This window comes from Diabrotica virgifera, chromosome 9, assembly GCF_917563875.1.
Source record: "Diabrotica virgifera virgifera chromosome 9, PGI_DIABVI_V3a".
In the NCBI taxonomy this organism is placed as follows: Eukaryota; Metazoa; Arthropoda; class Insecta; order Coleoptera; family Chrysomelidae; genus Diabrotica; species Diabrotica virgifera.
This window is the reverse complement of record NC_065451.1, coordinates 58,240,521-58,256,023: the sequence shown is the minus strand read 5'-3', so window position 1 is coordinate 58,256,023 and position 15,503 is coordinate 58,240,521. Positions and strand designations below refer to the sequence as shown.

Sequence of the window (15,503 nt, the reverse complement as noted above, 5' to 3'; positions counted from 1 at the left end):
AACAAAACCGTTTTGTTTAAGTTTTCTTTAAGACCAATAGTAATCGAGCTATACTTTATTATATGTTAGCTCTTCTTCGTCAAATGCTAAATATTGTAGTTTCAAAGTCAAAAGACGGGAAAACTATGCATTTTTCGAGAATAACTTGTTTAAACTAATTTAAAGTATTTAAAAATATCTATCTCCAGAAATAAAAAAAAAAGTCTCTAGTTCAAAAATTAAGTGACTTATAATGAAAAGAATGTCAGTCCCTATTTTTTTCAGCGAAAAAGTGATCGGAAGCAACCTCCTAATCACCACCCTAATTAAAATTAGTCTTCTTCTTCTTCTTCTTCTTGTAATAGGACTATGTCCTGTTTCTTCTGTTACAGTCTTTGCTGCGATCCGGAGCTCCAACTCTCGTACCATCGTTTTTTGGGTCTTCCTATGGGTCGCTTGGTGTTGGGCTTCTGTGTTTTCGCCCAATGCGCCATACGTTCAGGGTCCATCCGATCTACGTGGTCCCTCCACATGCGTCGTCGCGCTCTTGTCCATCTCACTACGTCCTGAACGCCTAGCTCTCTCAATGTGTCTTCGTTTCGTACTCTATCTCTGAGTGTGATACCTCTTATGGATCTTAGGGTTTTCATCTCTGTTGTTCTCATTATCTGTTTGGTCTTTGTTGTCTCGGCCCTTGTCTCAGCTGCGTATGTCAGTACGGGTCTAACACATGTCTTATAAATGCGGACTTTGCTTTCGGTGCTCATATATTTATTCCGCCAGATTATATCCCTCAGGAAACCAGATATTCTCGCTGCTTTCATTGCCTGCTGTTTTGATTCTTGCCACAGATGCCTGTCGCTAGATATTTCCACACCTAAGTATCTGCAATCCATTACCTGTTCGATTATATGGTCGTCCACTACTAACTTACATCTAATTGGGTTCCTGGATATTACCATCGATTGGGTTTTCTCTTTGGATAGTGTCAGGTTATACTTTTCGGCGGTTATTTTGAATTTTTGTAGTAGGCGTTGTAAGTCATCTTCGTTTTCGGCTATTAAGATTGCATCATCTGCGTAGCAAAGTATTCTCATGGTTCGGTTACCCATTTTGTATCCCTGGTTCATTATGTTAACACTACCTATAACTTCATCCATTATTAAATTAAATAGGCATGGACTGAGGCTGTCCCCTTGTCTAATGCCTGCATTGATTTTGATTTCTTCCGTGAGCCCGTGTGTGGTTTTAATTCGTGTTTTGTTGGATCTATTGAGCTCTTTGATTATGTGTCTATACCTCTGACCTATGTTTTTCTTTTCGAGGATAGTGAGCACGTCCTTCAATCGTACTCTGTCGAATGCTTGTTTCAGATCTACAAAGTATGTGAACATGGGCTTGTCGAATTCTATTGATTTCTCAACTAATTGTCGCATTATGAAAATAGCGTCTATTGTAGATCTGTTTGGGCGAAAACCCTGTTGTTCTTCCGATACACCGGCTTTCTTATATATTTTTTGGGATAGAATTTTTGTCAATAGTTTTGATGTAGAATTGAGTAGTGTAATTCCTCGGTAGTTCGTAGGATCTGTCCTTACGCCTTTCTTGTAGATGGGTATTGTTATACTCTCTCTCCATTCCTCTGGTACTGCCATGTTGTTTACAATTTTTTTGAATAATATTGTTATCTCTTCTATTATTTTTGTACCTCCGTATTTAATTAATTCATTTGGTATATTATCCGGACCTGGTGATTTTCTATTTTTTGATCTTTTGATTGCTTCGTTTACTTCTTCTTGGGTGATGTTGTCATTCTCTGTTTCTTCTTGGTGAATGTTTTGTAGGTCATTTCTTTGTACTTCATTATTATCGTCGTTATCGTCTTTGTATAGATTCTCGAAATGAGTTACCCATTCTTCTGGTTTTATTGCGTTAATTTGTAATTCTTCGGTAACCGGCTTCTTCCTGTTCCTCAACATGTTCCATACCTTCCTTTGACCTCCTCGTAAATCATGTTCCATGTCATTTGAGAATTTTTCCCAATATATTTGTTTTAGATCTTTGATTCTGTTAGTTGTTCTATTTCTTTCTGATTTATATCTTTGATATTCTTCTGGGGTCCTATTGTTAATATATCTTACGTATGCGTCTTTCTTCTCTTTTGCTAAATCTTTGACTTCCTGTGTGAACCATGGTTTTTGGTTTCTGCCGCTGTTTAAGTCAATTGTTCTTTCTCCAATGGCTTCTTTTGCACTTTATGATTAAAATTAGTCTTTAACCTTATTTGGTCTTCTTTATTTATGTATTAATAGGTTCTAGATGTTTTAACGGCTTGAAATGATCAGTTTTTAAAAAATGGAGTTAAAAGCGAATAACGAATTTGTGTAGTTTGGAAAAAAAATGGCCATTTGTTCAGAATAGGAAGATTAGCATCAAAGATACGGAAAATGTTTAAATATGAAATTGTAGCTTATTTAATTCCCAAGAATCCGGTTTGCAAACATTTTTTCTACGACAAAAATTGAGTGAGCTATTGACAAATAAACTTGTAATAACATGCAAAAACCACCTTTACCAACATTTTCAAAGTCACCTCTTTCTGCCACTGAGGATTTTAGAAATATTTAATATTAATAGGCTTATAGATCTTGTAAAACCCTACAAAACTCTTTTTAACCAAACTTTCTAAGATAAAAAATAAAAAAGTTGGAGAAATCCAATTGGAAGCATAATAATGTAAGTTAGCGGTGTTTTTAGTCATTGGCGTTATTAATTCGTCGTTATTTATGTATAATTAATAGATTCTAGAAGTTTAACTGGCTTAGAATGATTAGTTTTTAATAAACTGGAGTTAAAATTGAATAAGAATTTTTGTAATTTGGTAAAAATGCCATTTTCTTTAGAATATAAAGATTAGCATCAGAGATACGGAAAAATGTTTCAACATGACATTGTAAATAATTTAACTCCCAAGAATTTGGTTTGAAAAATTATTTACTACGGCAAAAATTGAGTGAATCGTAAATGGGTATTATCGAAAAACATTGATTTTTTCAATATAAATCTAACAGTTTCGACAGCAAATAAATCGAAAACTATTAATTTTATTAAAAAAATATACATTTTTTGCTTAGAATGAATGATTTCGTCAACTTCTGCGGTCAAAATATAATAAAAAATTTCCACTCCCGAGATGGGGTGGCAATGACCCCCATGGCAAAAGCGCCTTTCGGCATCATATAGATTTTGATCCTTGGACTCTCCACTACTTATTCTTAAATTTTCAAGCAAATCGATTCAATTCTGTAAAAATTGCGAGGTGAAAAGCTTTGGTTCCTGGACAATCTGTTACAGTACAGCAGTCTGACATCACCACTGTGATGTAACGTAGATGAGGCAACAAACAAATACTTTGTTAATTTATAAAAAAATTTATAAAAACTTTGTTATGTTTATGTTTTTATGTTTATAAAAACTGCAAACACAGACGTCGCCCTTCAGGTACTAAATACCCTGCAGGTAGGTCAAATGTACCATAGTCGCAGACGTTGAGCATCGAGGTCACGTACCGACAGACGTTGGCTTGATCGTCACACTTTTCGGACGCTCAGCCGTCGAGGAGAACAAAATTTATTTTGCCAATTCGGCGGCTGAGTGACCGAGCACACACGGGATAGACAGCGAGACATCCACCTGATGATGGAGGTCGGTACCTTGATGCCCGAAACACCTATTTTTTAGGATATAAGTCAAAAGTCAAGTAATGAATTAACTTAAGTCATTAATAGGAAGAACAGCTCTTCTAGCTACCCCTAAAAGTAGGGGCTTAACCATATGAAGTAATGCAGAGGTTGTCCGATTACCCAGGGCATCCAAAGTAACGTCAAGTACAATGACTGCCCATTCGGTATGTCTTTCTATGAAAAAGGGTGGTGATATAGCTTGGAGGTGAGATAGGTACCATTCCATTACGGATTGTGACTGGTTTGATCTTCTGGCATGTGGCTTCCACTGTTCCATTGGAACACATATGACCCCGGGCTGGGGTTGTACGAGTGTGTATGTGTGTTTGAGATCATCATATGAAATTCTTTTACCACTGAATCTGTGGAATATTCGTTGTAGACCATCTTCATCTGTGACTAGTATTATTGCGTTGTCAGCATAATAAAATGTTTTGACTTATTTATTCCCCATTGTTTTGGTAGATGTTTCTAAAATAGAATGGCCAAACGAAATAAATGTCTAAGAGTGACATTTGAAAAATAACTGATGTTTAGTCAACTTGTGAATAAGTAGTAAATAAACCAATGCTATTTTAGAACAAATTAGCTGATAGATCTATAAATAGGACGCTGGTCTTTAATGGGTTAGTACGGAAAATAATATCAAAGAGTAAATGAATGGTCAAAGCACTAAATTAACTAAAAGAAATGGATATAGAAGATATAGAAAATATTTCTAAAAAAATAAGAAACTACTCTTTAGACAAACCTGTTTTTAATCTGCCGACACCTTCCGTAAGAGATCCCTTCTTTTTGTTCATCAATTCCGTGTAGCTGGATAAAAGTTCCAGATATGACGTAGGCGTGACGTAGTTATGGCGTGAAAGCTCTTGTTTAAACCTTTCACTAGCTTCAACTACGCTGGCATGCATATATTGAAACGTCATGACAATTCCTTGTAGAATGCTTTCAGAGACATCAAAATCCTCAACTTCTTTTAAGAAACGGAGTGCGACAGACTGAAATAAATAAATATCCTACAATCCTACATGTACTATATAAATCGAATATTATGTTCTCGTATGTTTATTTTTCATTATAAGAATGATATTATGGTATCTCGATGTCACTCTAATACTTATTTAACCGAACAGAATAGGTACATAATAGTATTAAAACATTTGTCGGAAAGCAGGAAATGTTAAATATAGTTATAGCCCAGGAATCTCTTCAGGATATACACCGTGTATCAACAACAATGATGTGCGCCACTCACAACAGAGGCAGGGACGTTTGCGTAATTGCAAATTTTGTATTGGAATCAAACAGCATCAGTTTTAGTAGATGGCTTGAAATCGCAGGGCCTTAATATTAAAAGAGGAATACGGCAGGGATGCCTCTTGTCGCCCATGCTTCTCAATATTTACCCCGAAAGAATTTTCAGAGATTCACTTTCAGAAAAACAAGAAGGAATGGTTGGGAACGGTGAAGTAATCAATAATTTGCGATATGCGGAGGACATAGTACTCCTAGCTTATACTCAAGCAGATCTGCAAACACTACTTGATGGGGGACATGAAAGGAGCCTCCACGTAGATTGTGATCACTTGTGAATACAATCGGGCGTCCCCTGGAAACGAGTAATGTCGGCTAATCCTTTCAACACCGGTGCACCAACAACACAGATGCAATCAAAATCAAAACGGTCTTTATCAAGGCCATTTTTGATGACGACCTCAATTAATATTGAAGGACTATCAGCAGATAAAGAAGACCTATTGTCTAATATGTGCAGAGAACATGGTGTCGATGTTCTACTGGCTCAAGAAATCCATAGAGGTACTGCAAGCCGCAGACCAAGGATTCGGGGTATGAAGCTCATACTGGAGAGGCCACACGACCAATATGGTAGCGCAGTCTTCGTCAGACCAGATATCGACGTAGCATCCACATCTCTAACAGATCAAAATGACATCGAGATCCTCACAGTGGAGATAAACTCCTGTACAGTAACGTCAATCTACAAACCACCAAACGCTGACTTTGCTTTTGAGGAACCGAATAACTTTTAATCACAGCAAATCAAATTCGTACTGGGTGACTTCAACTGTCACAGTGTCGCGTGGGGTTACAACGAAATAGTATAAGAGCTGTGAGACATTTTTGAGTAGGTATTTTAGGCAACCTGAAAATTTTTCAGGTGACTCTTCCATGATAGCCTAATACAAAAATGCCGGTCTGGCTGGAGGGTAGCGGTTATTTTCCCCAAAAATCCCCCCCAAAGTTAAAAAAAGGGTAAAAATTGTTATTACAAAAAATATCATTGACGTGACTTTAAAGTAAATTTAAATATTCAAATATAAAGAAAATAAACAGGCCAGGCGATTTGAGGGCGATTTTAACTCTGCAAGATACTTGCATGGGCGCCCCAGGATTATTTTCAGGGGATGCATCTGAACTTCAGAAGATTTCATCTGAATCTGTACATACTATTAACGAGTATAAAATATACAACTATACATGCAAAGCTATGTACATTCCTTCAGGACAGGGAAGTACAATTATTATTTTGACAGGGTATTTTTTAATATTAAAAATAAATATTCTACAAAGACAGGTTTTTTTTGGTGAAATTTTCCAACTGCCATGTGATCGAACAAATTACGCGTGCATATAAATGAAAAGCGCTATAGGTAAACAGGAGTGTGAGAAAGAGCGTATACCGATAGCTGTTTGCGTCCTCTGTTGTACCTGAGCGAGTCCGTTCGCTCGAGAAAAATCACGTGACCTGGCGATCCCATGTTGTTGTGCCTCGAAACGTCAGAGTAATTATTATATATTATAGTTTTTTAAGTAACTTTTTCTTAATTAAAGGAAAATAATACGTACTATACAATAGATTTTGCAAATATAATAGAAAAAGACAGATTTATTATTATAAAGATATAGGTAGAAAAGTATAAAAGTATAAACTAAATTGATTCTGTGTCCGAATCTTGTACTTCTTCTTCAAACTCCTCATCTGAGCTTAAATATTCACTGTCTTCTTCTTCGTTAGACTCCCCTTGAGACTCAGATTCCTCTTCTACATGATCTGCAAATAGTTGTAATATGTATTTAGAATTAATTAAAAATTAATTAGTGATTAATTAATTGAGTTGCTACGTATTCTCTGTCCTTTTATACGGAGTCGAAGCCTGGAGAATCACGGGCTCATCTGAAGATAGACTTGCCATTGTTGAGATGTGGTGTTATCGAATAATGTAAAAAATATCATGGACGCAACACGTAACAAACACGGAAACATTAATAAAGATAAAAAGTCAAAAAAATACTCACCACTATGAAGGAAGGAAAAATGAGCTACTTTGGTCATATACTAAGAAATAAAAAACATGATGTAATTTATAATATAAGGAAAAGTATTAAGTATTAGTTATACATTAATTTTTAATTAATTCTAAATACATATTTACAACTATTTACAGATCAGGTAGAAGAGGAATCTGAGTCTCGAGGGGAGTCTGACGAAGAAGAAGAGAATGAATATTTATTTTGGCTCATCTTTCTTTCCTTTATAGTGTTGAGTATTTCTTTTGCCTTTTTCATCTTTCTTAATGTTTCCGTGTTTGTTACGTGCTGTGTTCATGATATTTTTTACATTATTCAATAACAGCACATCTCAACAATGGCAAGTCTTTCTTCAGATGCGCCCGTGATTGTCCAGGCTTCGACTTCGTATAAAAGGACAGAGAATACGTAGTAATTCAATTAAATTATCGCTAATTAATTTTTAATTAATTCTAAATACATATTACAACTATTTACAGATCATGTAGAAGAGGAATCTGAGTCTCGAGGGGAGTCTGACGAAGAAGAAGACAGTGAATATTTAAGCACAGATGAGGAATTTGAAGAACAAGTACAAGATTCGGACACAGAATTAATTTAGTTTATACTTTTATACTTTTCTACCTATATATTTATAATAATAAATCTGTCTTTTTCTATCATATTTGCAAAATCTATTGTATAGTACGTATTATTTTCCTTTAATTAAGAAAAAGTTACTTAAAAAACTATAATATATAATAATTACTCTAACGTTTCGAGACACAACAACATGGGATCGCCAGGTCACGTGATTTTTCTAGAGCGAACGGACTCGCTCAGGTACAACAGAGAACGCAAACAGCTATCGGTAAACGCTCTTTCTCACACTGCTGCTTACCTATAGCGCTTTTCATTTATATGTACGCGTAATTTGTTTGATCACATGGCAGTTGGAAAATTTCACCAAAAAAAATTCTGTCTTTTTTAGAATATTTATTTTTGATATTAAAAAAATACCCTGTCAAAATAATAATTGTACTTCCCTGTCCGGAAGGAATGTGCATAGCGTTGCATGTATAGTTGTATATTTTATACTCGTTAATAGTATGTACAGATTCAGATGAAATCTTTTGAAGTTCAGATGCATCCCCTGAAAATAATCCTGGGGCGCCCATGCAAGTATCTTGCAGAGTTAAAATCGCCCTCAAATTGCCTGGCCTGTTTATTTTCTTTATATTCGAATATTTAAATTTACTTTAAAGTCACGTCAATGATATTTTTTGTAATAACAATTTTTACCCTTTTTTTTAACTTTGGGGGGGATGTTTGGGGAAAATAACCGCTACCCTCCAGCCAGACCGGCATTTTTGTATTAGGCTATCATGGAAGAGTCACCTGAAAAATTTTCAGGTTGCCTAAAATACCTACTCAAAAATGTCTCACAGCTCTTGGACCAAAACAGATTCCAATGGCGAAGAACTAGAAAAATGGGCTGAAAGCATGAACCTAAAACTTATTCACGATCCAAAGCAGCCTGCGTCGTTCAACAGCGGAAGATGGCGCAGAGGTTACAACCCAGACAATATATTTGTCAGCGACAGAATTGGAGACCAGGTGACAAAAATCGTTGGAAGCGCCCTCCCAAAGACACAGCACAGACCAATAATTTGTCTTTCCAACGCGGCAATCAGATACGAAATTGTTCCTTTCAAGAGAAGGTTTAACTTTACTAAAGCAAAATGGGAAAAATTCTCTGAAACATTGGATCAAGAAGTTTCCCGGCTGGAACCTTGCCCTGATTCATACGATAAATTTGTAGAAATCGTAAAGCAAGTATCACGGAAATTTATCCCTAGAGGTTGTCGAACTGAGTACATAGCGGGGCTCAATGAAGAATCTAAACCCCTACTTAAAAGATGCGAACAGCTATATGAAGAAGACCCTTTCTCGGAAGCGACAATACAGGCTGGGGAGGAAATGTTACATGCGATATCCGCCAACAGAACGGAAAGGTGGTGCAAGCTGGTCACGAGTCTGGACATGAAACAAAACAGCAGACGTGCCTGGAAGCTGATTCGGAATCTTGGCAACGATCCCGCTGCTCCGGCAGTCAACATGACAGAAGTCACACCCGATCAGATATCCCATCATCTGATAATGAACGGTAAGACGACATCAAGAAAGAACAAGGTGAGAGCTCAACGGAATATCGACGAAGAAAGAGATGTTCTAGGTACCTCTTTTTGTCTAGAGGAGATAAGAGGCGCGATCCATCAAATGAAAGATAATAAAGCGGCTGGCCTGGACGACATACGAACAGAGCAAATAAAGAACTTTGGACTAAAAACCGTAGAGTGGCTCGTAAAAATGATGAATTGCTGCATCCGTACATTACAAATCCCCAAAATCTGGAGAAAAGCTAGAGTGGTAGCCCTCTTAAAACCAGGGAAGGATCCGGCGGATACAAAGAGTTTTAGACCTGTATCTCTCTTGTGCCACCTTTTCAAGGCCTTTGAAAGAATGATACTGAACCGGATCGCAGAATATGTGGAGACTAAAATTATTCCAGAACAAGCAGGATTCAGACCCGGAAAGTGCTGCTGCAGTCAAATTCTTAATCTCACCCAACATATTGAAGATGGTTTTGAACGGAAGGAAATAACAGGCTACGGCTACTCGCAAAACTCTACAAAACTACAAAGGATTTCCGACTAACAAGGTTAGTGAAATGTCTCCTCCAGAATAGACGCTTCTACGTAACGCTCCGGTCCAAGAACAGTCGGTGGAGGGACCAAAAAAATGGGCTACCACAGGGAAGTGTCCTCGCGCCGATTCTATACAACATATACACCAACGACCAACCCATACACCAACAAACAAGGCAATTTATTTACGCTGATGATACAGCGGTGGCAGCTCAGGGAAGAACCTTCAATGAAGTCGAAGTGAAACTGACAGATGCCCTGAGAGACTTAGCTCTATACTGTGATTAAAACCATCTGAAACCCAATCCCACAAAAACCCAGGTATGTGCTATCCACCTGAGAAACAAGCATGCCCGAAGGTCGCTGGAGGTGGAATGGCGTGGTCAGATGCTGGAACACAACAAGACGCCAAAATACCTTGGCGTCCGTCTGGATAGAACTCTGTCTTACCGACACCACTGTCAAGATGTCAAGAAGAAATTAAGTGCCAGAAATAATATCATCCGCAAGCTAACTAATACAAAATGGGGAGCACAACCACACACTCTCCGCACTTCTGCCTTGGCATTATGTTTTTCGGCCGCGGAGTTTGGAGCACCAGTATGGGCAAACTCTGCTCACGCAAAGAACGTCGACGTGGCTCTAAATGAAACGGTCCGTATAATATCGGGTTGCCTGAAACCGACACCTATCGAAGAGGTATACCCCATTGCTGGAACTGCTCCACCACCTATCAGGAGGAAGGTCACGTCAGAGGTAGAACGGAAAAAGCAGGAGACGGACCGAAGACACCCCTTATATGACCACCAAACTCAGCCAAGCAGACTAAGATCTCGGAAAAGCTTCCTGAAAACATCAAGATCCATCCCCGAAGCGCCAGAGACGCGCCGAATACACCTATGGCAAGCGTCAGCTACCGCGACACATTTTTCTCCCTCGGAGGAAATGGCTGCTGGACACAATTTACCGTATCCGACTTGGAAAGCACTAAACAGACTAAGAACCGGCGTTTCACGTTGTGCCAGTAACCTGAAAAAATGGGGATACCAGGAGGACGATACCTGCGACTGTGGCGCGGTTCAGACCAGCCGGCATCTACTATCATGCACAGAGATGAGAGAGACCTGCACAGAACAAGACTTAATTATAGCAAATGACAGGGCCATCTATGTGGCCAACCATTGGAAATACAGAATTTAAAGTTGTTGGTGTTCCGGACACGGAAAGTAAGTAAGTACTACTTGATAGTGTCGTTGAAAGCTGTAAGAAAGCAGGTCTGGATCTGAACATACGCAAAACCAAAATACACGTTATAAATAAACAACAGAATATAAAAAAATACCAAACTTGAGCAAGTTGATTATAGCTATTTGTATAACAAGGGAGGAAAGTGCTACTGTTTCTCCCGAGAATGAAGTTTACTGCCCGACGCGTAGCGGAGGGCAGTAATCATTCAAGGGATGAAAAGACACTTTACTACCATGTTATACATATGACTTTTCCACCTTCCTCAAATAACAAGTCATTTTTTAATTTTTAATTAATGTATTTATGTAACTAACATAATTTATTAAAAATCCACTAGAAAAAAGTTTTCTTGTAGTTGGCTGTATACCATGTAATACAAAAAACAGTAAAATCCTTTAGAAAAGGTATACAGTGCGTAAATCGTTCAGCTGGACATAGGGAACATACATTGTATATATTTAGACACATAAATACATACATTGTATTATATTAAGATAATTGTGGCAACTTCGCTGTGTCAATGACAATAATATAGTTGTTAGCATTAAGGGGCAGTAACCTCAAAATTGACAATTAATTTCGGGTGACACAAATAAACGTCAAAACATGACATTGTAGTAGAACTATTTTTGACCTAATGGGAAAACTGTGTCTGTTTAATTTAGAAATTAATTTTTAAATTAAAGGTATTTTAAAAATTAAAGTAAAATTAATAATTCATCAGTCATAATCTTTGTTTCTGATTTATTTATGGACTACCTTGCATTCAAAATCACTCATTCTATTTCTTCTAACAGCTCTATTGCACCAGAAACTCGTACTCGAACAGAAGTTTCAACTAACACAGGTTAGCGCAGTTGCCACAATGATCTCAAGTATATTCCCCATAGGGAATATACATTATAGGAACATATCCAGCTGAACGATTTACGTACTGTATATTTAAAATCCCTAAAAAGGGATACATCACAATCACATAACTGGTTTTCGATTGGTTTACCAATCATCATCAGCGCTAACGTGAAATTTACATACAGTTAGCATTTTCAACCGATGTTTCCTTGACGGATTACTTGTACAGGGCTTTGACCCACATATTTTTGTAAAATTATAGCTTGGTGGTTAGCATATGCAAAGGAACCCGCAGAAACCTTATGGGAAATGGCTCTCTGTCAATTGCTCTGAAACTTTGGGTTCTGGTAGTCCTTGATGTGTAGAACAAAAGACTCAATGGGCGCATAGCTCCAAAAATCATGGTTTTAAGATATAAGCCTCTGAAGTTATAGATACCGTGAGGACGTTTGAGTTGGAACAAATTAATTTTATCGAGAATGGGCGACTCTTGAGATAAATTGCAAATCAGGTCGATTTTTATTTTTAAATTATAATCTTTTGACACATATATCATACTAGTGACGTCATCCATCTGGGCATGATGGCGCAATCGATAAAATAAGAATTGGGGTCGTGTGATAGCTCATTTGAAAGGTTATTCAATTCTCTATCGAATAATATAAACATCAACATAATTATTTATACAGGGTGCCCAAAAAAATTTTTTTAATTAAATTAATCGAGGCAAAAAGAAGAATGTATTAATTTATTTAATTCCAAATACATTTTTATGTTGTCCGCAAACAGGAAAAATATGTTTATTTGATAAATAAATATTGCTTTCGCTTAAATTCAATATTAAAGCTGCCACCCACCTGCCTCTTAGCAGTTTGAACATTTAATTTATGCGAAAAGCAATGTTTATTTTTCAAATTAACTTTTTTTTGTTTTTTGACAGCAGTAAAATGTATTTCGAATTAAATAAATTATATACATTCTTCTTTTTGTTTCGATTAATTTAATTCAAAAAAATTGGGCACCCTGTATAAATAATGCTATTTATGTTTATATTAGTGAATAGAGAATTAAATAACCTTTCAAATGAACTATCACACGACCCCTTTCGCTTAAATTAAATGTTCAAACTGCTAAGAGGCACGTGGGTGGCAGCTTTAATATTGAATTTAAGCGAAAACCAATATTTATTTATCAAATAAACAATTTTTTCTGGTTTCAGACAACAGTAAAACGTATTTCGAATTAAATAAATTATATACATTCTTCTTTTTGTCTCAATTAATTTAATTCAAGAAATTTTTTTGGGCACCCTGCATAAATAATATTATTATTTTTTATATTATTGAATAGATAATTTAATAATCTTTCAAATACGCTATCACATGACCCCTATTCTTATTTAAAAAAAAATCATCGATTGCGTCATGACGCCCAGATGGATGACGTCACTAGTAAGATATATATGCCAAAAAATTATAATTTAAAAAAATATATCGACCTGATTTAATCTAATTTATCTCTAGAGTCGCCCATTCTCGATAAAATGAATTTATTTCAACTCAAACGTCCTCACTGTACCTATACCTTCAGAGGCTTATATCTTAAAACCATGATTTTTTGGAGCTACGCGCCCATGGAGTCTTTTGTTCTACACATCAAGGACTACCAAAACCCAAAGTTTCAGAGCATTTGACAGAGAGCCATTTCCCATAAGGTTTCTGCGGAGTCCTTTCACGTAAGCATTAATGATGATTGGTAAACCAATCGAAAACTAGTTATGTGATGTTGATGTAGAATTTTTAGGGATTTTAAAAAATATATACCTTTTATAAAGGATTTTACTGTTTTTTTATAATTTATTAGAAAACTAAAAACTAACAAGTAGGTACAGCAGAACTATCAACTGTCAAATATAAGTCAAATTATTAATAGGTTTGCTCTAGCATCAGTTTCAAACGGTTTGAAACCATCAGCGAATAGTGGACCAGCGCTAGTAGAGGGGATAGCACTGGTGACTGTATTATGTTCTCTCGCTGACCAACTGTTCGCTGACGGTTTCTGACTAGTTTGACTGTTTGCTAGAACAAACCTAACGCAAATATTGTAAAATCAAAACAACAATTTATTGTTTTTTTCCATTCTGCAAAATACAGGGTGTTCTATAAATAAACGTTAACATGTATAGATACTTATGTAATAGATAATAGAATATTGTATATGGCGTCAATAAGTTATTTCATTAATGATATACCATGACGTCACTTTTACTTTTACTCGCTAGGGAGGAAAAGTACTTTACTATTTTTATTTCATTAACCCGCCGTTACACGCGTCTTCTATTGTGACGTGGTTGCACGCGTATGAGCGTCGCCCTCACCTACATAAATTCGACTTATTTCGAGAAAGAATGAATGTCAACATGTATAAATATAAAATGGGTTGTACTCACATATTATAGAAAGTCTCGTAAACCAATTTTTTTTATTAATTTAACAAAACAAAAGTAAAAATAATATAGATCAAAAGCAAGTTTTCTTAATTTTCAATTTCAGCAAGCCACTGAAGAAATTAACGTTCTTTACGCGAATTCATTTTACTAAAAATACAAATTAAAATTAACAACTGTTCTGAAGCTATTTCTTTGTGGCATTTATGTAATTAACTATTAATATTTTGTATTTTGATAACGACGTCCGAGGTGGAATTCGAAACGTCAATAAAATCAATTTTTCAAGTTGAATTTTGGCTTATTTCCCAATTAGAATAGGTAAATTTAAAAATGGGTTTTTAACCAGAGGCGCACCTAGAATTTTCCTCTGGGGGGAGGGGGGTTCGCTTGGGCACCGAAAGTTTTTTGTATAATTTGTGAAAGACAAGTTACATTTTCCTAACTTCTTTTATATATATTTCTATATGCTCTGGGTGGGATTTTAACCCCCAAACCCCCCCTCGGTGTGCCACTGTTCCTAACCTAATCCAAACAATAATATTTTAATTAAACCTACCTAAATATTAAATAAAAACCTAAAAGTTTCTTTGAGATAACAGAAACGTGATTTCACCGTGATTGCACGCGCAGTGAGGAATTCCCTCACTTGAAGAGGGATGTCTCTTCTTTCAACTATCACACAGCACAATGACCGCCTGAAATATTCTATAACTTTTTCATACCCTCTCATGAACCATGCTAAAGGCATTCCTGGGTGCTTAAGGTTATCGTATTAGTTTACACAATTTCATTGCTTATAAACAAATATGGTGAGGGATTCCCTCATAGCGCGTGTAATGGCGGGTTAATGATATACTATGACGTCACTTTTACTTTTACTCCCTAGGGAGGAAACGTACTTTTACTCCCTAGGGAGGAAGAGTACGACTTTGCTCCCTACAATCAGGTCCGGAAAAGTATACTTTCGGAAGAGGTAGGTGGAAAAATTTTTTACTTTGGATATCACCAAATAGTCACTTTGAAGTTTGAACCAGGATAGAGCAGGCTAGAGCCGCTTTTAGAAGGATGTCCAAAGTATTATGTAACGAGACCTAAAATTGGCATTCAAGATCCGCCTATTTCGCTGCTACGTGTTTTTAGTCTTACTGTATGCTTTCGAGTTTTGGACTGTAAACAAAATCGATCTTAAACGCCGTGAAGTCTTCGAAATGT

The 15,503-nt window shown here is 36.4% G+C and overlaps 1 protein-coding gene across 3 annotated transcripts in view; it reads right to left on the bottom strand.

The window, feature by feature from the left end:
• The window catches only part of LOC114339168 (dynein axonemal heavy chain 1-like), a 1,269,803-nt gene that overhangs the window by 1,096,677 nt on the left and 157,623 nt on the right, over window positions 1-15,503 (bottom strand). For all 3 annotated transcript variants that reach the window (XR_007700607.1, XR_007700606.1, XM_050661243.1), the window contains exon 6: window positions 4,474-4,723. Coding sequence is in view for 1 of the 3 variants with exons in the window: in XM_050661243.1 (XP_050517200.1) it covers window positions 4,474-4,723 (250 nt within the window). In the remaining 2 variants the exon portion in view is untranslated. The remainder of the gene's footprint in view (window positions 1-4,473; window positions 4,724-15,503) is intronic.